This window comes from Panthera uncia, chromosome F1, assembly GCF_023721935.1.
Source record: "Panthera uncia isolate 11264 chromosome F1, Puncia_PCG_1.0, whole genome shotgun sequence".
In the NCBI taxonomy this organism is placed as follows: domain Eukaryota; kingdom Metazoa; phylum Chordata; class Mammalia; order Carnivora; family Felidae; genus Panthera; species Panthera uncia.
The window spans coordinates 35,672,326-35,696,125 of record NC_064813.1 but is presented as its reverse complement, the minus strand read 5'-3'; the positions used below and the strand labels follow the sequence as shown (position 1 = coordinate 35,696,125).

Sequence of the window (23,800 nt, the reverse complement as noted above, 5' to 3'; positions counted from 1 at the left end):
CTTGAAAATTATTTTGTAAAAACAGTAGATGACATGGTTTAACGTGGTTCTTTGATATTCTGTTTTGTAAATTTTATTTTTCATTTTCAAATTATTTTAAAAATGTTTTTAGTAGTTATTCTTAATATAGCTCACACCGATTTTCATTTTAGCAAGTTTTGAGTCATTTTTATAGCTAGTGTAGTCATTATCTTTGGCTTTTTTCCAAAGGATTCAAATTGTGTCTGTTATATCCTTGAGTGCCAGGAATCGACTATCTATCAAACAAGAGAAGCTTTGACCCGGTTTGCACTTCCGTTTATAATTATTTTTTGGTGTAATATACAAATTATTTTAAATGTGATAAATACAGTGAAACTGCTTTATGAAGGTCAATTAATTTTACACTTCTGAGGTTTCATGTAAATGCTATATTTCTTGAAAATCTATTTTAGTTTGAAGAGTTAAATAGGAGTACTGGAAACAGTCTTAAATGCTCGTCTGAGAGCTAACAAAATATGGTCTCTTGTCTGCTTTCCTCTTTAAGGGAATCATAATGAAAGCTATTGCTTTGGGATATGATTAACATCTCAGCTGTCTATAAGGTATTTGAGATTTTGTATGAAAGATTATCTTTCTATAATCAACCTATTAACTCTCCTCCTACCCCATGTTCTTATAAAAACTTTCGTGTTGGCTTTAAATGATCGGTATCTGAAAAACGTCAAAACATTGATTCTCAGTTTTAAGTTCCTTGTCATAGATTAATCAAGATTGAACATCTGTGGTACAGCATTTCTTTCCCTTTTTGTTGTTGATTTTTTTTTTTAACTCTCATGAAGGGCCCTTGGGACAGATGGCCCCTCACTGTTGATGGTTCGATTACTATGATCACCCACAGCTTCAGAGGAGTGCGAAGAAAAGAAATTGCTTTCTTTGTCAAGGTGTTTTCAATTCAATTCTCACCCATTAGCCCTGTTTGGTTAAGTTTGGAATTACTCTATCAGGTGATTGATGAGGGTTTTCATTTTATTATAATAGATCTTATTTAAAAGAAATGGAAGTAGCAAAATGATATATCTAACCTGCCATGGATTATATTTTCTTAAGGTTCTTTAAAGCTCCATTTTCATTATTTTAGCTAGAATTTGCTTATGTATGTATAATTAGAGCTTCATTGTTTGCAGTTGTGATGCTAATTTTAGATCATTCTGGGAAGAAACATTTGGAAAGGCTATAATTGTCAATTAAATGGCTTCTATGAGTTTCAAAAGCACCGAAATAATTTTACAGGAGGAATTGCTTGATTATCCAGATAATTCTTCAGAGTGATGATAAACACAGTGGGATCATTAGATTAGATGTTTTTTTGCACCACTGCTTATATAAATTTTTAAGAGGGTGCACATACAAATTTCCTAAACTGGGTACTTTTAAATGTGTACATTATGTAAGGCCACGGAAAGAAGTGTGATCTATGCTATTTTTATAACTGGTTATAAAATAAAACATATTCAAATAATTTCACTTCCTTGGTTTTTTTATATATGTAAATCAAACTCAAATGATTTCAGTGAAGAATGATTTTAGTTCTAGAATGGGAGTGTATTGATTTGGATCTATTAGTAATGTCCTTTTCTAAGTTTCTTCATACACATTTCTAAGTATTGTTCAGAGGAAATCAGTAAGGTTTAGGACATTACTTTACAAAAAAAGTATTTAGTTTGCTGATAATATCTTCCTATAGATAGTAAGGAAATTTTCTTTCTTTTTAAAAAATTTTTAATGTTTATTTTTGAGAGAGAGCAAGCATGCATGAAAGGGGGAGGGGTAGAAAGAGAGGGAGATACAGAATCCAAAGCAGGCTCCAGGCTCTGAGCAGTTAGTACGGATCCCGACGTGGGGCTGGAACCCAAGAACCCACGAACCATGAGATCACAACCTGAGCTGAAGTCAGATGCTTAACCGACTGAGCCACCCAGGTGCCCCAGTAAGGACATTTTCTAAACTTGTGAATATGCCTTAAACTGATGTCCATTCAATGAACAATCAAATTAAAGATCAACAAAGTAGAAAAAATTCGGCTTATTTATAGTGTGCTTTTATATGCAGCAGCATATTTTAGAAAGGATATCATATTAGAAACAAGGATATCTGGATTCTAGTCTTGGCTTCAATATACTAGTTTCAGACATGGGATACAATAGAACTTCCTGAGTATAGAGTGATAAAAAAGAATCTTTAGGGTCCTCTCCCATTCAGAAAACTCTATCATTCTATTCATACACAATGAACCTTTTTTTTTTTTTTGGAAACTCCAAAAGGGGAGGAAAAAGCAAAACAGAGACCTTAAATTAGTTTTTGCATTCACAGATACTGGCATTCATTCTTTCTGTTATTCAAGTTGGAACTAATTGCTTAAATTCTATGAAAGAAAGTATTGTAAGAAAGCACAACAAAAAGTGTTTTCTCACAGATATCTTAGATAATAAGGTACAAAAAGACATATATCTTATTTAGATATGGACTACCAGTGTTTATGTGTATGGCATGTAGTGATAAAAGGAATAATGGACAATACATCTTCATGTGAATATAACCATAGCTCCCCATCATTGTTCTGTAAATCATATGGTTCCAATGTCATAAAGCACTTAACTTTGAAATGAAATGATTTTCATTGTTCTATAGAAGTAGAATTATAGTATTAGTAATTATCAGCACAGGAATGGTTTTTTAGAGAAAATTGTTTTTTTAAGATTTAGTAACACTTTTCTTGCAAATATTACCTCTTGCTATAACTGTTATGGTTAATATTTCTTCCTAGCCCTCTGAAGATATACCTTTTGCCAAACAAAATATATACGTAATAAAGGAAATTCTGAATTATTCATTGCCATATTTTAAAGAATATTTCCAATCAAGAAATATTAAATTCTTTTTAAAAAAATTTTTAATGCATATTTATTTTTAGAGAGGTAGGGTACACTCATATGAGTGGGGGCAGGACAGAGAGAGAGGGAGAGAGGGAATCCCAAGCAGGCTCCATGCTGTCAGCACAGAGCCCAATGTGGGGCTTGCTCTCATGAACCATGAGATCCTGACCTGAGCCAATATCAGGAGTCACTGATGTCAAAAGTCAAGAGTTGGATGCTTAACCAGCTGAGCCAACAGGCATCACTCCCTATATTCTTTAACATATGATACATAATGCTATACATGGTCTATGCTATTAGTTCTTTTTTTTCAATTTATGAAATTTATTGTCAAATTGGTTTCCATACAACACCCAGTGCTCATCCCAAAAGGTGCCCTCCTCAATACCCATCACCCACCCTCCCTCACACCCCCCATCAACCCTGTTTGTTCTCAGTTTTTAAGAATCTCTTATGCTTTGGGTCTCTCCCACTCTAACCTCTTTTTTCTTTTCCTTCCCCTCCCCCCATGGCTTTCTGTTAAGTTCCTCAGGATCCACATAAGAGTGAACACATATGGTATCTGTCTTTCTCTGTATGGCTTATTTCACTTAGCGTCACACTCTCCAGTTCCATCCATGTTGCTACAAAAGGCCAGATTTCATTCTTTCTCATTGCCACGTAGTACTCCATTGTGTATATAAACCACAATTTCTTTATCCATTCATCAGTTGATGAACATTTAGGCTCTTTCCATAATTTGGCTATTGTTGAGAGTGCTGCTATAAACATTGGGGTACAAGTGCCCCTATGCATCAGTACTCCTGTAACCCTTGGGATTTCCTAGCAGTGCTATTGCTGGGTCATAGGGTAGATCTATTTTTAATTTTTTGAGGAACCTCCACACTGTTTTCCAGAGTGGCTGCACCAATTTTATGCTATTAGTTCTTAAGGTCAGTAGCATTGATATCACTAGGGAACTTGTGAGAAATGCATTTTCTCAGACACAACTTTGACTATTGACTGAGCAGTTCTGGAAATGGGACCCAGAGAGCTATGTCTTAACAAGCTGTCTACACATTTTGTGTTGCATGCTAACATTTGAGAACTACTGAAGTAGACCTTTAAGAAGTTGCTAAAATTCTGTTAATCATCTGTATGTTAACTTTAAAATAATTTGTAAAAATACCTTACTATGTATATTTCATTAAGATTAAATGTAGCCTGAATTTGGCATTTTTCAGCAATGAATTTGTTTTTACATTTTTTTTTAAATTTTTTTAACATTTATTTATTTTTGAGACAGAGACACAGCATGAACGGGGGAGGGTCAGAGAGAGAGGGAGACACAGAATCAGAAACAGGCCCCAGGCTCTGAGCTGTCAGCACAGAGCCTGACGTGGGGCTCGAACTCACGGACCGCGAGATCATGACCTGAGCCAAAGTTGGACGCTTAACCGACTGAGCCACCCAGGCGCCCCTGTTTTTACTTTTACTGTTGCTAGTAGTCTTAAAGTTTATAAAGTTATGCAATCTATGATTACTGTTTTTTTTTTTTTTTTTGTGGTCGATCAGTAGAGGTGATAAGATATCTAAGAAAGTGAGATCTTTACACTGGAGTGTGTGCCAAGGAAAAATGGCAGGATATTGGTTTGGATCTATGGCTTGGATCTATGGCTTTACCAAGGTCATCCGTGGCCCTCAATGAGACAATGAGTTGCTTTTTAAAATACTTTTATTATGGTCAGACTAGATATAACATTACAGTAATTGAATTTGCAAACTATTTTGGTAGAGGTAGTGAAAATTAAATTTTTAGGGGTGCGACATCAGCACAAGATGGCACAATCAGGGATCCCAGCCTCCATTCCCCAATAATGATTAACAATTAGATAGCTGTCACAAAACAAAACAGTTCTCTGAGAGACCTGGAGTCCACTTAAGAAATTAGCAACACAGTGTAACAGAAAACTTGAGAATAGCTACACTGGAGACAGAAAAACAGCTTTATTATGCCTGCATCACCTCATTCCCAAGCTGACATTGCTCAGTGCCAAGAGGGAACTTTCCATCTAGAAAGAGTTTCCATTCCAAGGAGGGGATAGTGGGTGAATTTCCCCACTTTTGGGGCACCACATTAAGGTCCTGGTTCAGTTTTACTCCATGCAAAGACTAGCAAAGCTGGTATATATAGTGATGGCTAGGAATGAGAAAGAAAAGCATGCTATCGATAGTAGTCACACAGTGGGAATAACTGTGTTTCCCAGTTGACCTGCTCTGTGAATTTTATTGGTTTTCACCCCACAGATATTTGTGTTCACTGATGCTAGCTGCCTGAGTTCTTTCTGCTCCTCCCACCCACCCAGCCTGTTTTGAGCCTAGGAACTACACTGGCAGCAGCCCAGGCCTCTACAGTTATATGGATGCAAGACACCATCCTAGACACCTCCATGGGTGACCCCCACAACTGTGCAAACACTCAGGGTTAGGTTTTCCAGCTGTGTACTTGCATAGTACCAGTCTGACACCTATCACCAGTCTCCACTGCTATGTGCATGCCTGGGGGAGGACTGTGTGGCCACAGGAGAGCCAGGGCCCCACAGATGCTTGTAGGCTTGGATTATGTCACTGGCCTGCACCATTGTGCTCAACTGGAGCTAGCCCTTCCAGCTCTGCTCCTGGCTGGATCCCCATCGTTAGCCTCCACTGCCATGCACTCATGGTGAGACACATGAGCAGCCACTAGTGGTTCAAGATAATACATGCTGAGAGCACATCTCTAGCACTGGCTATTACTGCTGTTTGTTCTAGTCCCTAGCCAGTGGGCCTGGAGGCACTGTTGAGGACCCTCACGGTCCTTGTAGTCTCAGTGGATGCCCTGCAGCATTTGCCAGGGATTGTATGGTTGGAAATGCTGTGGACCTCAATGGCCTGAGCCGAATGGGCCACCACATACCCCCAGACTTGATGCCACTACACATCTCTGCACTTGGTGCCTGACACCACTAGCTATGGAGTCACAGCACACTCCATTATGCCCCAACTTGCAGGTGAAAGTCAAATGTGTAGACACCTATGTAAGGCTACAGGGATCATGAAGAATCAGTGAAATATGACTCCATCAAAGGAGTACAGTGAATCTTCAGTAACTAGCCTCAAAGAAATGGAAATCTGGGTATTTCTTGATAAAGAATTGATAATAATTGTTTTAATGATGCTTAAGTGCTATAAGAGAACACAGATAAACAATTTAAATATATCAGGAAAACAGTGTAAGAACAAATGTGAAGTGCAACAAATATATAAAACCTTAAAAAAATTTTAATGTTTATTTTTGAGAGAGAGAGAGAGAGTATGAGCAGGGGAGGGGCAGAGAGAGAGGGAGACACAAAATCTGAAGCAGGCTCGAGGCTCTGAGCTGTCAGCACAGAGCCTGACGCGGGGCTCAAACCCACAAACTGTGAGATAATGACCTGAGCTGAAGTCGGATGCCTAACCGACTGAGCCACCCAGCCTCCCTGAAAACCTTAAAAAGAGCCAAATAGAAATTTTGGAACTGAAGAATGTAGTGACTGCATCAAGGAACTCAATGGAGAGCTTCAGCTGCAAGCTAGACCAAGCAGAAGAAAGAATCCATGAGCTTGAAGACAATATGAAATTAACCACTCAGAGGAGCAAAAAAGAAAAAAGAAAAAGAATGAAAGCCTTATAAGACACAATTAAGACAAACAGTCTACATACAATTGGAGTTTCAGAAGGAGAAGAGAGGCAGAAATGAGTAGAAAATTTATTTAAAGAAATACCAGCTGAGAGCTTTTCAAACCTGAGGATAGATTTGGACATCCAGCTTATGAAGTTGATAAGTCATTCCCAAATTTCAATCAAAATGGTCTTCTCTAATAATACATTTTAGAATACAACTGTCCATAGTGAAAGATAAAGAGAGAATTTTAAGAAGCAGCAAGAGAAAAATATTTCTCATGAAGGGTAGGAGCAGATTTTTCAACAGAGACCTTGCAGGCCAGGAGAGAGTAGAATGGTCTATTCAGAATGCTGAAAGAAAAAGACTGCCCACCAATAATACTTTATCCAGCAAAGTTGTCCTTCAGAAGTGAAGGTTGGAATAAAGACTTTGAAAGAAATACAAGCTGAGGTAGTTCATCAACACTATAGCTGCCTTACAAAAAATGTTGAAAGAACTTATTCAAGTTGAAATGAAAGGACATGAACCGTGAAAACATATGAAAAAAAATGACCCACTGGTAAAGGCAATTATGTTGCCAACTTCAGAATGCTTTAATACTATAATAGGTGGTTTGTTAACCAGTTTACTCCAGTATCAAGGTTGGAGGACAGGGGCACCTGGGTGGCTCTGTTGGTTAAATGTCCAACTTTGGCTCAGTCCACGCATGATCTCACGGTTCGTAAATTCAAGCCCTGCATTGGGCTCTCTGCTGCCCGTTCTGGATCCTCTGTCTCCCTCTTTCCACCCCTCCCCCACTCACATGCATGTACATACGCTCTCTCTCTTTCAAAAGTAACAGTTTAAAAAAAAGGTTGAAGGACATAAGTATTACAAATAGCTATAGCCATGATAATTTGTTAATGGATGTGCAATATGAAAAAGATGTCAAGTGTGACATCAAAAACATAAAATGTGTTTATGTCGGGAACTACAGGGAAGAGTTTTTGTGTGTGATTGTAAAATTTTCCAAGTAGGCCTCAGTGAGCAGAAAACAAAATCTATAGTAGATACAAGATAAAGAGAGGAAAGGTACCACTATGGAAAATCACAAAGACAGAAGAAAGGAAGAAAGGAACTACCAAACAGCCAGAAAACAATTAACAAGATGATAATAGTATGTCCTTACCTATAAATAATTTCTTTAAATATAAGTGGACTAAATTGTTCAATCAAAGGCATACAGTGGCTGAGGAGTAAGAAAACAACACCCAGCTATATGCTTTAAGAGACTAACTTAAGGCTCAAAGAGAAGTGATGGAAAAAAGTGAGCAGAGATAACTATTTGCATTACACAAAATAGACTAAGTCAAAAGTTGTAACAAGAGACAAAGTGCTGATATGATGATAAAGGGGTCAGTTTGTGAAGATTGTACAATTGTAAATACATATGCATCCTACATCAGAAAAGCTAAAGATATCAAGGAAATACCAAGAGATCTGAAGGGAGTAATAGATATCAGTGTGATAGTAGAGGACTTTAATACCCTGCTTTCAACAATGGATAAATCATCCAGGCAGAAAATCAATAAGGAAACATTGACTTGAACCATACTTTAGATCAAATGGCTTTAGCAGACCTATACAGAAGGCTCTGTCCGATAACAGGAGAACACACATTCTTCTCAAGAACACAGGGAAACTGTCTCTAGGATAGACTATATATTAGTTCACAAAATAAGTCTCAGTGAATTTATTTATTTATTCAATATATGAAATTTATTGTCAAATTGGTTTCCACACAACACCCAGTGCTCATCCCAAAAGGTGCCCTCCTCAATGCCCATCACCCACCCTCCCCTCCCTCCCACCCCCCATCAACCCTCAGTTTGTTCTCAGTTTTTTTAAAAAATTTTTTTTTCAACGTTTTTTTATTTATTTTTGGGACAGAGAGAGACAGAGCATGAACGGGGGAGGGGCAGAGAGAGAGGGAGACACAGAATCGGAAACAGGCTCCAGGCTCCGAGCCATCAGCCCAGAGCCTGACGCGGGGCTTGAACTCACAGACCGCGAGATCGTGACCTGGCTGAAGTCGGACGCCCAACCGACTGCGCCACCCAGGCGCCCCTGTTCTCAGTTTTTAAGAATCTCTTATGCTTTGGCTCTCTCCCACTCTAACCTCTTTTTTCTTTTCCTTCCCCTCCCCCCATGGGTTTCTGTTAAGTTTCTCAGGATCCACATAAGAGTGAACACATATGGTATCTGTCTTTCTCTGTATGACTTACTTCACTTAGCATAACACTCTCCAGTTCCATCCATGTTGCTACAAAGGGCCATATTTCATTCTTTCTCATTGCCACGTAGTACTCCATTGTGTATATAAACCACAATTTCTTTATCCATTCATCAGTTGATGGACATTTAGGCACTTTCCATAATTTGGCTATTGTTGAGAGTGCTGCTGTAAACATTGGGGTACAAGTGCCCCTATGCATCAGTACTCCTGTATCCCTTGGGTAAATTCCTAGCAGTGCTACTGCTGGGTCATAGGGTAGGTCTATTTTTAATTTTTTGAGGAACCTCCACACTGCTTTCCAGAACAGCTGCACCAGTTTGCATTCCCACCAAAAGTGCAAGGGGGTTCCCGTTTTTCCACAACCTTGCCAGCATCTATAGTTTCCTGATTTGTTCATTTTAGCCACTCTGACTGGCTAAAATGAGGTGGTATCTGAGTGTGGTTTTGATGTATATTTCCTTGATGAGGAGCGATGTTGAGCCTCTTTTCATGTGCCTGTTGGCCATCTGGATGTCTTCTTTAGAGAAGTTTCTATTCATGTTTCCTGCCCATTTCTTCACTGGATTATTTGTTTTTCGGGTGTGGAGTTTGGTGAGCTCTTCATAGATTTTGGATACTAGCCTTTTGTTCGATATGTCATTTGCAAATATCTTTTCCCATTCCGTTGGTTGCCTTTTAGTTTTGTTGTTTCCTTTGCTGTGCAAGTCTCAGTGAATTTAAAAGGATTGAATTATTTTTTTCCAAACATAATGGTATCAAACTAGAAATAAATAACAAGAGGAAAAGTGGAAAATTAAAAAAATATGTGGAAAGTATTCACATACTGCTGAGCAATTGATGCATTAAAGATTACATCAAAAGAGATGTAAAAATATACTAAAATAAAAATGGAAGCATAACATAACAAAACTCATGGCATGGAGTAAGAGCAGTACAAAGGGGAAGTTTATAGCAATAAATGCCTACATTAGAGAAAAAGAAATAAACAACTTTACACCTCAAAGAACTAGAAAAAGAACAAATGAAGCTAAAAATTAGCAGAAGGTAGGAGACAAAGATTAGAGCAGATATAAATGGAGAATAGAGAAGTAATAGAAAAGATCTTCAAAACTAAGAGTTGTATTTTTTTAATAACCATTTTAAATATTTATTTTTGACAGAGAGAGAGCAAGGGAGGGGCAGAGACAGAGAGGGAGACACAGAATCTGAAACGGGCTCTAGGCTCTGAGTTGTTAGCATAGAGCCTGATGCAGGGCTCACAACCCTGAGCCACAAACTCACAAACCCTGAGATCATGACTGAGCCACCCAGGCATCTCTAAGAATTGTTTTTTTTAAAGTTAAATAAAATTCACAAAACTTTAGTTGGATTTACCAAGTAAAAAAGGAAGGACTCAAATAAATAAAATTATAAATGAAAAAGGAGATATTACAAGTGATACCATAGAAATACAAAGTATCATAAAAATAAAAGACTGCCATGAACAACTGTATGTCAACAATTAGACAACCTAGAAAAATTGATACATTCAGCCATTGAAACACATGACCTACCATGTCTGAATCAGGAAGAAATAGAAAATCTGAACAGACCAATGATAAATAAGGAGATTTAATCATTAGTTAAAAACTTCCCATTAAAGAAAAGCCTAAGACCAGATGGTTTTGTGGGTGAATTTGCCAAACATTTAAGAAGAATAAATGCCAGTTCTTATTATTCTCTTCCAAAAAATTGAAAAGGAGAGAACATTCCCAAACTCATTTTATAAGGCCAGTATTACGCTGACACCAAAAGCAAGATAAGGATAATAAAAGAAAATAAAATTATAGGCCAATATTCCTGATGAATATAGATGCAAAAACTTTCAATGAAATGGTAGCAAACCCAAATCAGTGGCACATTAAAAGGATCATTTACCAGGGACTTCCCCTCTACTTGCTAGATGGTGTGCTGCCTAATTTATGAATCACTTAATAAAGCCAGTTAGATCTTGAAACAAACAAACAAAAAGATAAAAAACCACGAGCAAATGAGATTTATTTCTGGGATTCAAAGATGGTTCAACATGTGAAAATCCATAAATGTGATAAACCACATTAATAGAAGGAAAGATAAAAGTCGTATCATCTCAACAGATCAGGAAAAGTGTTTGATAAGTTTGATCTTTCATGATTAAAACTCTCAACAAATTAGGGGCACCTGGGTGGCTCAGTCGGTTGAACATCTGACTTTTGGTTTCGGCTCGGGTCATGATCTCACGGTTTGTGGGTTTGAATCCCACATCGGGCTCCATGCTGACACTATGGGGCCTGCTTGGGATTCTCTCTCTCCCTCTTTCTCTGCCCCTCCCCCACTTACTCTCTCTGTCTCTCTCAAAAATAAACTTAAAAAATTTTTTAAAAATTAAAAAAGCAAACCTCTCAACAAATTAGATATAGAAAGAACATACCTCAACATAATAAAGTACACTGGTGACAGCCCTACAGCTAATATTATACTTAGTGGTAAAAGGTGGAAACTTACCCTCTGAGATCACGAACAAGACAAGGAGGCCCACTCTTACCACTCTTACTTAACATAGTACTAGAAGTCTTAGCTAGAGCAGTTAGACAAGAAAAGAAATACAAGGCATCCAAATGGGAAAGAAAGAAGCAAATTTTTTGCTGATGACATGATCTTGATATAGGAAATCCTAAAGACTCCACCAAAAAATTTTTAGAACTCATAAACAAATTTAGAAACATTTCAGGATGCAGAATCAGCATACAAAAATAAGTTGCATTCCTCTACACTAACAGTGAACTATCTGAAAAAGAAATAACACAGTCCATTTATACGAGTATCAAAGACAGTAAAATGCTTAGAAATGAGTGTAATCAAGTGAAAGATAAAAACACTGAAAACTATATGACACTGAAGAAGGAAACTGAAGACACAAATAAATGGAAAGATATTTCATGATCATAGATTGTAAGAATTAATATTGTTAGCATTTTGTTCATATTAACCAAATCCATCTATAGAGTCATAGATGATTTTTATTTTGTATGTAGATACAATATTTATCAGAATCCTGATGGAATTTTTTTCATAGAACTTGAAGAACAATCCTAAAATTTATAGGGAACCACAAAAGACCCCAAATATCAAACAACCAAAAACAAAAACAAAAAAAATATTGAGAAAGAACAAAACTAGAGGCATCACACTTCCAAATTTCAAATTGTGTTACAAACTATAATAATAAAAACAGTATGGTACTGGCATAAAAACAGACATGTGGACCAATGGAACAGAATACAGAGCCCTGAAATAAATCCACATGTACATGGTCAACAAATACTTCACAAGGGAGCCAAGAGTACTCAATGTGGAAAGGATAGTCTCTTTAAATAAATGGTGTTGGGAAAACTGGATATCCACATGCAAATGGATGAAGTTGGATCTCTGTTTTACATCAGTCACAAAAACTTGAATGGATTTTGAGGACTTAAACATGAGATCTGAACCCATTAATCTCCTAGAAGAGGGGTGCCTAAGTGGCTCAGTTCATTAAGCATCTACCTCTTGGTTTCAGCTCAGGTCATGAACTTAGTTTCATGAGGTTGAGCCCCACATTGGGCTCTGCACTGACAGTACAGAGACTGCTTGGGATTCTCTCTGTCTCTTTCTCTGCCCCTTCCCTGTTTGCATGTGCTGTTTCTCAAAATAAATAAACATTAAAAAAAACTCCTAGGAGAAAATATAGATGATAAGTTCATTGACATCAATCTTATCAATGATATTTTTGATATGACACCAGAAGCACAAGTAACAAAAGCAGAAATCATTAAATGAGACTACATCAAACTAAAAAGCTTCTGTATATCAAAAGAAACAATCAAGAAAATGAAAAGGCAACCTACAGAATGGGAGAAAATTATTTGCCAACTATGTATATATGTGTGTTTAGATTCCACATATGAGTGAGATCATACAGTTTTTGGCTTATATATCTGGTAAGGGGTTAATATCCAAAATATAAATGGAACTCAGAACTCGTACAATAACAAAACCCAAACAATTTCATTTAAAAAATAGGCAGAGGAGGGGCACCTGGGTGGCTCAGTCGGTTGAGTGTCTGACTCTTGATTTCAGCTCAGGTCATGATCTCCCAGTTGTGGGATCAAGCCCTGCTTAAGATTCTCTCTCCTCTCTCTCTCTCTCTTCCTCTGCTCCTCTTCTCAGCTCATGTTCTCTCTCTCTCTCAAAAAAATTTATATATACACACACACATACATACATACATACATACATACACACACACACACCCCACTTCTGGGTATATATCTGAAGAAGATGAAATCACTATCTTGAAGAGATACTTGTACTCCCATGTTCATTGCAACATTATTCCCAACAGTCAAGATATGAAAACAACCTAAATGTCCATCAATGGATGGATGGTTAAAGGAAATGTGTTGTGTATGTGTGTGTATGTGTGAGGTGAAATATTATATATATCTGCATGTATATAATGAAATATATTCAGCCCTAAATAAAAAGAACATCTTGCCATTTGCAGCAACATAGATTGATCTTGAGGGTGTTATTCTAAGTGAAATAAGTCAGAGAAAGACATATACTCTATGATCTCACTCATATGGGACTCTAAAAACATGGAACTCAAAGAAAGAGAGAGTAGAATGGTGGTTGCCAGGAGCTGAGGGAGAGATGTTGGTCAAAGGGTACAAACTTACAATAACTTACAATAACATGAATAAGTTCCAGGGATCTAATGTATAGCCTAAGGACTATAGTTAACAATACCATATTGTATTATTGAAAATTGCTCTGAGGGTAGAACTTTAATGTTCTCACTATAACAACAACAAAAACAATAAATTAGTAATTATTCAAGCATGTGTGTTATGTTAATTAGCCTTATAAAACATTTCACATAAGTGTTTATTGAATCAAATTGCACACCTTAATGTTATATGTCAATTATCAATAAAGCTGGAGAAAGTAGTTTTCACTGTCTTTACCTAATTCCATGCCTTTCAGTCTTTTTTTTACCCAATAGCATATGTAGAAAATGATACTTACATGATAAACTTGGGAGGGAAGGAGTAGAAGATAGGGAGGAGAGGAGGGAAATTGATTTTCTCTTTTTCAATACCTGCCTCTGATCAGAGACCGAAAGCATTTTTATTCATTAGTGTAAGACCAGAAGTTCAGCCACCTGATTTCATAATTACAAATGCCCCACGTATTGATTTTACCTTATTTTTCAGTCCAATTTTCTTCAGATATATGTAGCAGATTTTTTTTTTTTTTACTGAAAGTATACTGTTTTAAAATGCATTAGCATGACTTGGTATAACATTTAGTAATAATGGACTTTACAGAAAAAAGAAAACCTCACTTCCCTTTTTATTGGCTTTAAATCAGCAATTCATATCTATAACTACTCTTCTGTTTAAATTTTCTTTCCATCACTCATGACTGACAGAAACCTCAACCCTGACTGAATCTACCAATTATCTCCTCTGCCTAAACTGTTGGATGATGATGGGGAAATAGCACATTGTTGCCATTAAACACTAGGTTGGATGCCTACCAAATTGAGTGCTCAACTATGCCTGAAACAGTTATTTCACACTTCCTCCTTAAACCGCCAACAACTTCTCTCTTAAGCAGAGAGCTTTGCTCCTACTTTACAGAAAATAATTGGCAATTTTTACACAAAACTTTTGCTTTTGCACCACAGATTCTAAAATCTTGTGTTCATATCTTCTCTTTTCTTATAATAATGGAAAACATTTCCAGCTTCCCTCCAAGACTCATCTCACTATCATGATCAGGATCCCGTTCTTCCTGCCTTCTCAGAGATATCATCTCTTTTCTTTTTGGCTCTCTGCTGGCTCATTAATTCCTATTATCATTTAAACATGTTCAAGTCTGCACCATACGAAAAGAAAACAACAAGACAAATCTATCTAGCTTCATCTCGCTCTCCTCCTACTTATTTTCATCTTCCTTGTACAGTCTTTGTTAAATAAGTTGTCTCCATACACTGTCTTCCTTATTCATACTCACTGCATAATCTTCCTGAATCTGCTTTCTCCTTCCTATCCTTCCATTGAATCTCATTTTATTATGGCTTTATGCTTTACATATAGTTACCATTTTTTAGTTGTCACCTTGCTTACTGTTTTGCCACATTTGTTTGAGAATTTCTTAGATATAACTTCTTCCCTTGATTTTCATAACAGCATACACTCTTGCTGTATTCTTTATTTATGTCTAGTTGCTACTTCTGATTTTGGTTTATGTCATCATCTGCTTTAATGGCTTTCCACAATACCCAGCATACATTGTAAACTCTGTAGTCTGGCCCTAACGTCTCCAGCTTCATCCCTTGACATTCTCTTCCTTCCACTCTGCATTCTAGATAGTTTACTTGTTTTTTGTTCCAGTTTCTAGAGTGCATTGTTCTTTCTCTTAACTTCCAAGACTTCCTGCATATTGTTTCTCCAGTCTGAAATGTTGTCCCCTGCCCACTTTAGAACCCAAATCATCCTTTGCTTGCTTGACATTGATTTACATGTACTTTCCTTCCTAAGTAGCTTAGTGACTCTAAATTAGATTAGATTTCCATATGTTGTCCTGTAGTATCCTGTCCTTTTAGTATAATACTCATTAAATTTTATTGCATTATATATATTAGATGCTTTATTTTCTATAAGTTGTAGAGACCTGATTTTGTTTAGTTCACCATTATATCTTTATCAGTGGAAGAATAAAATTACATATTTTCTTTAATGAGTCTTGCTCATTTACATTCAAAAGACATCACCATTTCTTCATTAAATATTTTTTTTTTCAATTATTAAGCCAGTGAATTTTCAAGTTCAGTCCAAATGTTTCTACAGGATACCTTGTTTAAAACAATAGTTTGCACAAAAACTGGAGAGTTCCAGGTGTGCTATAGGACTTTGGAGGGCAGGGACTTTTCCTCTTTCTTTAGCACTGCGTAGATTTTTGAATGGAATAAATTGAACTTAAACGGGACAGAGAAATGTGTTGATTCTAGAAATTACTTAAAATCGCTGCTCTTTACATCTCAACTAAGAAGGTTCTAGTCTCTCACATTGACTAGCCTTATAACTAAGACTCCTTGTTTTGGCCTCAGTTTCCTCATTCATAAAATTCTGATTCTGCAAGGTAGGTTAGTCAAACACTGAAAGCTATACTCCATCAAGTTACTTACTAATATTATATATTCTACCTTTCAAAAGTATTTGGTCTCTGAACTGTGATTTTATAAATACATATTTTTAAAGATACTCATCTATGAATGCCACAAAATTATGTAAATGCTATTCGTTTATGCAAATTAAAATGTTTTCTTTGCATGTTTTAATTTCATAGTTTTATTACCCTGGTATTTTAAATTATTTTAGTTATTGTTTTCAGTTAGGGGCCAGAAAATGTGAAAGGCCTGATTAAAAAGGAAAAAAAAATTTGCTGAATTTATCTCACCCTTACATTAAAAAACCAAAATTGTTTGTAGTGTTTATTTAGTTTTGAAGAGAGACAGAGTGTAAACAGGGGAGGGGCAGAGAGAGAGAGAGGAAGACAGAATCCGAAGCAGGCTCCAAGCTCTGAGCTGTTGGTACAGAGTCCAACACAGGGCTCGAACCTACGAACTGTAAGATCATGACTTGAGTCAAAGTCAGATGCTTAATCGACTGAGCCACCCAGGTGCCCCTTACCCTACATTAAAAAAAAAGCCTTAGTCATGAATTTGGAATATTTGTGATGGTTTTGCACAAATAATATTTTAAATACTCTTATTCCAAATTTACTTATTTCATACAATTTTTATATTTTCCTTACTACAGTGTAAAATCTCTTATTAAAATAAAATGTTGGGGCACCTGGGTGGTTCAGTTGGTTAAGTGTCTGACTCTTGATTTTGGCTCAGGTCGTGATCTCATGGTCCATGAGTTCAATCCCCATGTCCGGCTTTGGGCATGAGCAGAGTCTGCTTGGTGTTCTCTTTCCTCCCTTTCTCTTTGCCCTTCCCCTGCTCACACACACACACACACACTCTCAAAAATCAATCAATCAATCAATCAATAAATAAAAGATTAACTACATTTATGTACAAATCAAGTATTCTTCCTTTCATATTTATTTGTTTTCTAGATTGTAGGTAGCAAAGGTTGTTTTCACGTTAAGACACAGAGTCTCCCTTGAATTGCTGGCAGACGTGGGTAAGGAGAACAGCACAGTGTATATTGGTTCTCACCAGCAGTGGTGATTTCTGCCAGCAGTTCTCATCCTTTCACCCATAAAATAAGCATAAAATTGGCCTAACATTGCCAGATCGGATCTGGTATCTGGAAAGTAATCCTCAGGGAATAGAAAATTTCAGTCTTTGTGCATAAATTTAAGATAGGTTATAATAGTTTTTATCAGAGCCATTTTTTTTCTTCCTTTGCAGTACTCGTGAAAAGTTGTTATAGAGATGTGTCAGATACGGCATAAATCTAACAACACAGGCAGTATCTAAGTTAATCCATTTCAAAATATGGATTTATGTTACAATAAATTTTTGAGTGCTGATGTGTAAATTTCATTTAGTGAAAAGAGGATATTTTCCAATAAATAATTAAACAAGTAGATGCTGTTTTCATGAATTCACTTCTTCATTCTCTCTGTGAAAGAACAGATGATACAGAAAGAAAGCAGTATAATGGGGGATGAGAAAAAGGGAGTTAGTAAAATATACTTGGGTAAATGCTGTGAACAGGGGCAAACCATTATCTGTACAAGATAAATGTTCTAGTTTTAAGACATAAATGTAAAAAATTTATCAAACACATTTTCATAAATGACAGCTATAAAATTGAGATTGTTCAAAGGGATATTGTAAATACTCACATTGAAACTCTTTAACTCTGTTAATTATAAGAAAGAACTATTTTACATTTCTGTATAATTGATTTGCTTATATGACCATTAGTGTATTACATTTATCAAAGTAATAACTTAATATTTCATGAAGATTCCATCATATAACTTTCATTTTATGAGATTCAAATCCTAATAACTACCATTTTGGTAAAACTAACTCACACGTGTATATTTTCCAACATAACACTCACACAGAAGTATTTTCCAACATAATCTTCCATGTCTTGAGTATTTGTATGTGTCCTATAACGCATGTCACGTTCATTTTAGAAATGTATACACTTTGTTTTACATGAAGGCATGATCATTTAATATTACCTTTGTGAATTTATAATGCATTATTTTTATATAAGATGATTAAATCTTATGTAAGATTTAATGATGTTAAATGATTTCTTATTTATTGACTTATGTGGAAACCTTTTATTCTTTAGTAAGTAAAAGGTTAATTATAGAAAGTATGCTTTCATTTTAATTTAAAACTGGAAAAAAATTCTTTTGAACTTAGTAAGTAATACAGCAAGAGGAGGTAGCTCATGCTAAAAATATTGCTAGGTAATTATTGAGTTTTAGAATTAAAACCTTGAAATTATATATTCTATAATATATAGAAATATAATATATAGAAATTCTATATAATAATATAGAAATTTGGACTATATTTTTATAAAAGCAACATGAAATAGTGGAAAAATGGAATAGAACTATAATTTTTTACTTTGAGAGCATAAAGTGATATCTTTGGTCTACTGAGTCTTTTTGCTTAGAGTGAAGTTCAAATCCTGTTGTGTCAGTGGTACTTGTTATTTTCATTGTCTTGAGCTTTCAAAGGCTTTTTCAGAAGTAATATTATCCATTGTACACTATCCTTGGAAAGTACATCTATAGGTATTCAGAAGGTTTTTTTTTTGACAGAATTAAAAAGCACATGACCAAAATGTTTATTAGTGCTAATTAAAAGGGCTTATTTTTAATATACTAAGTAGAAAAGAAACATTGAGAGAAACAATGGAAATGAAAAGCCAGTGGGAATATTTATCAGATAACATTGGTTTTTATATATGAATAAGTATATAAAATATATTGGAAAAACTTCTCTAAAAGCCCTGCGGATATCAATTATATTTTAAGTAAGCTTGATGCTTTATACCTACCAATTTATATTATTTTAAAAAAGACTTTATAGAGTTGCAAATATGGAATCTTAAAAGTGAATTTTGATATAAAGCATGCATTAATAGGTGTTCTTAAATATTTAGGATTTTAAATGGAAATTTAAGGTGATATATCTTGGTCTAATTTCTAAGAACTATAATATATTTGATTACATATTTAACAGATTTATTTTTCTTTTCAAATTAAAGGTAATGTGTTCAGTGTAGTTAAATCTGAAAATTCATATTTCAGAATCTTAAAACTAAAGTATATAAATAAAAAAGTGAGTTATGGAAATGGTTTTTAATAATCTAACTAAGTTACCAATTTTATTTGTTCCTGTTCCTAAAGGTCATTTAAAGATCAAAATACTTTATTTTTAACCTAATCAACTGTAATATTTAAAGAAAAATTAAAAAATTCATTTTAAAAGTAGCTTTGACAACTTTAAGATAGTTTTATAAGAATGTTGGTGTAAATGTGTTCTCTGGCCTCTGTTTAATGATGTGTGTCAATTATTTACAGATCCGGTGGTATTGTGGAAATTCCCAGAGGACTTTGGCGACCAGGTTGGAACCACATAATTGTTTAAAACCGTTTAAAATTGGAGTACTATGATTATTACTACTGTTAATGCAACAACTACTCTAACATATGAATTACTATACGTATTTTCTCTTGACCAACTGTAAGAAAAAGAAGCCATGTGTTCAGAATGTATATGGAAAATCTTCTTTTTTTTTTAATGAAATTTATTGTCAAATTGGTTTGGGAAATCTTTTAAAGTTACCAAGTAGATGGGTGATGAAGAAGCCCTTGTATTAAAACTAATAAGAACTGAATGTTTATAATTTCAACATATTTTTACACTCTTTTGATTTCTCTATGGAATATATTTGGAAACATTTAAAATTTTTTTCTGTTAAAAAAACCTGACAATACCATACTTTGTTGAATACCCTTCTATTATTTCTGTCTACTTGAAGTAAGTAGTAACGGCTATAAATCTGTGATTTAGTTCTCTGCTTGTTACAGTAATGTCTGAATCATTTACGTATATAAGTTAAATTCTTATTTTTTACTTTTACATAATTTTTATCTTTCTTAATAAAAATGACTCTTAAAAGAAAATAAGAGAATTCAGAATGAATTTAATTCATTTGTACTTAAAAATTTTTTTTAATGTTTATTTTTGAGAGAGAGAGAGAGAGAAAGAGAGAGCGAGCGAGCATGAGTCGGGGGAGGGACAGAGAGAGAAGAAAACACAGAATCTGAAGCAGGCTCCAGGCTCTGAGCTGTCCACACAGAGCCTGACATGGGGCTGGAACTCACGAACTGTGAGATCATGACTTGAGCTGAAGTTGGACACTTAACCAACTGAGCCACTCAGGTGCCCCTATTCCATTTTTATTTTAAATTACAGTCTTTTATAGTTCCTTAAGTATTTAGTCTGACCAAAATTATGCATTATTTTGACATGATCTATGTAAATAGAAATTTTTTTAAATTTATATTATAGATTTATCATTTTGAAATGAATTATATAATACATGGTTAAATACCAATTTTTTTTTTTATTTTTTTTAACGTTTATTTATTTTTGAGACAGAGAGAGACAGAGCATGAACAGGGGAGGGTCAGAGAGAGAGGGAGACACAGAATCCGAAACAGGCTCCAGGCTCTGAGCTGTCAGCACAGAGCCCGATGCGGGGTTCGAACTCACAGACCGCGAGATCATGACCTGAGCCGAAGTCGGACGCTTAACCGACTGAGCCACCCAGGCACCTCCCAATTTTAATTTTTATAGAAATCGGCACTTTCCTGGAACTCTGCTAAGCAGATTCATTTATTTATTTTTTTTGTCTGCAGAACAGTGGGATAAAACAATCTCATCATTGTTAAAATTATAAAATGATATTAGTATGAGCTAACTCCTAAGTTCACAGATATGATTCTTACAGTTCTCATAATTTATAAAAATGAAAGCTGATAAAAATATTGTTTAAAGCAATTCATCCAGAAATAAGTATACAGAAAAATATTTGTTTAGAGAAGTTTATTCAGAAATAAGTATATAGAAAGGTGATTTTGATATGTGGAAGGATAGCTTTCTGCATGTGAAATCTTTGGGTAAGACTAGGAAATTACACTGAAAAAAATCAGTAAATGGGCATGTTAATATTAATTCAATAATGCAGCTCTTGACTATTTTCCACATAAAAAGAGGGGTATGCTCTCTTAATTTGATTTAGCTCTTTAGAGAAAGAATAGATTTATAAATATCTTAAGTATGCAGAAGTCCCAATAGTGAAGACATGATCTGGACATATGACATATAATTGGGTTTGTTCCCAAGTAATGTATAGTTAGATTAGAGCCTTCCTGACTCAGTTTAGCATTTTGAAATACTGTTCTTTTGGTCTTCTCGATTCTTTCTTGTCCACTGACCCAAGAATAGACCTCCTGTTCAGGTCACGTCTTGTTTTGTTTTTTATTTTCCCCCTCTTAAACTGCCCCTGAGAATTCCTAGGAGACGTGAAGACTCCTCACCTTGGGTTCACATGAAGGCAGTCATGTATTTGTCGAGTTCAGCTGCAGTAAGTTGTTCAGTGAGAGCAACTGTTGCTGTCCTTCTTTGTGACTGGCTGGTGGTTAGGAATTTTTTACTTGGGGTTGAAATGTTGCTTTGTTCCCCAAGTTTGTGAGGTTAGTGGAACATTAGTAAGCCCTTGCACACTTCAAAAGCAGTTCACCAGGTAATGGTGATGAACATGCAGAATTCCAATTCACAGCAGTTACACACTTTTTTGAAGGTTAGAGCTGAAAGGAGCTTTCGATACCATTTTGTTTAACCACTTTATATCCAAAGGAACCAAACTTTACGTAGGAATCTAGCCAAGGACCTTGAAGAGTGGTTTTGTTACATGCTTTTTGGTGAATATTCTGAATACTACAGATGGTTGAGGTACTCTGTATATTTCTCATTCTTACTGCTTACTATTGTCATATACTGTCTGCTTCTTGCTAAATAGCCTTTTCACTGGATCTGAGATATGCTTCAGTAATAATAATTAAAAAGCTCTTTATTTAGCTCTTAATATGTATTGGGCAGTATACAGTGTGCCTTAGGTACATAATTCATTTTATCTTCAAATTCACCTAGTACTGCTAGGAGATAGTAATCATCCTCCAAATTGAGGCTTAAGAAACTTGCTTGAGATCACACTGTTTATCAGAGGCAGAGCTAAGATTTGAAGGCAAGTTTGTCTGATTCAAAATCATGTGCTGTTAGCAATTAAACTATATTCTTTCTGTTTGGAATGCTGACCCAAATCCTACCCACCTATTTTATTTTAACTCTTTTGAAAATACTTGCGGCACAGTCGGTTAAGCCTCCGACTCTTAATCTCGGCTCAGGTCATGATCTCATGGTTCACGAGTTAAAACCCCACATCTGGCTCTGCACTGATGGTGCGGAGCCTGCTTGGGATTCTGATTCTGCTTCTCTCTGCTCCTACCCGACTTGTGCTCTCTCTCTCTTTCTCTCTCTCTCTCTCTCTCTCTCTCTCTCTCTCAAAATAAACTTAAAAAATAATTTATCATAACAGTTTCCCCCCCTCAGTATCATTATAATTTGAAATCAGGGTGTGATTGAATCTAAAGAAATAATATCAATTCATTATCCTTTGGTTCTTCTACATAGAGTTGTTGGTTCGTCAATAAACCAAAGTTGGTTTATTACCTGCTCCTCGGGTGTATTTTCCTTCTTTAGTTGGTGGAGGAGCCAGTGGGACCTCAAAATTACATTTCAGGAGTTTTGATTTTTTTGTGGTGGGAGGTACAGTGCAGAATTTTGTAGAGGGAAGTAGGAGATGAAACTGTAAATGTGAATGGGGCTGGGTTTTGGTAACATTAATGGCCTTGTTAAAGAGTTGGTCCTTGAAAGGAACTTGAGGAAAGTGTAACATAACAAAATAAGTAGGTTAGGAAGATTAGTCCAGGAGAGGTTTCTGAATGGATTGGTTGTGGGAGAAACCAGAAACAGGGAAATTAGTTTAGCTATTGTAGTAGTTCAGCTGAGGGCATCTGAGGGATCTGAAAGAGTTGGTTACATTAGGCGTGGACATGAAGATGAGTGTAAGGGAGGAGAGGGAGGCTTCAGGCAGGGGTGTTCTGGGGGGCATGGGGTAGAGAGGAACAGTGATGAGAGGACGAAACTTGACTTTTGACACTCCAGGAAATGTTGAATTACCTCTAGTCTGAGTGATGGAAGGGGACTTTGGGGATTGGAGAAGAATGGAGAAGTGTTTACAGCCAGGGGAAGTACGAAGCTGTCACCAATTTGAGGATTGCTAAACGGATTGAACTGATGTCCACTTTGTGTTTTGCAAATACATTGAGGGCTCTGGCTGAGAAGATTAATGCAGGAGACGCCCATCCATGCCACTGGTACTTGCAGTGTCTCTTCATACATCTGGGAGAGGTTCAGGCTTCTGTATAAAAGGAGTAATTTTGTTTCTTTTTGCTGCTATCAAGATACTCTCTCCTTTGCCCTTAGTTCTCTGTTGTTCATTTTTATGCTTAATGGCTTGAGGCTGTTTTGCAGAATACTTAATCCCCCCTACTCTCTGCTTGTCATTTTCAGGGTTCACATTTCTATAGCTCATACCATGCCCTCTTTGGACCATTGTTAGTCTATGTTTCTTGTAGGAGAGGAGTCAGTCTTTGTGAGAAAAATACACTTTTAGGGGAGAGTCAGAAATAAAATCTTATAAATGCTGAAATCAAACAGGTTTGTGTTTAAAT

General features: G+C 35.8%; 1 protein-coding gene across 4 annotated transcripts in view; it reads left to right on the top strand.

Moving 5' to 3' along the window:
- The window catches only part of DENND1B (DENN domain containing 1B), a 255,997-nt gene that overhangs the window by 51,063 nt on the left and 181,134 nt on the right, over positions 1-23,800 (top strand). For all 4 annotated transcript variants that reach the window (XM_049634299.1, XM_049634300.1, XM_049634301.1 and 1 more), the window contains exon 3: positions 19,520-19,563. In XM_049634299.1, the coding sequence (XP_049490256.1) occupies positions 19,520-19,563 (44 nt within the window). The remainder of the gene's footprint in view (positions 1-19,519; positions 19,564-23,800) is intronic.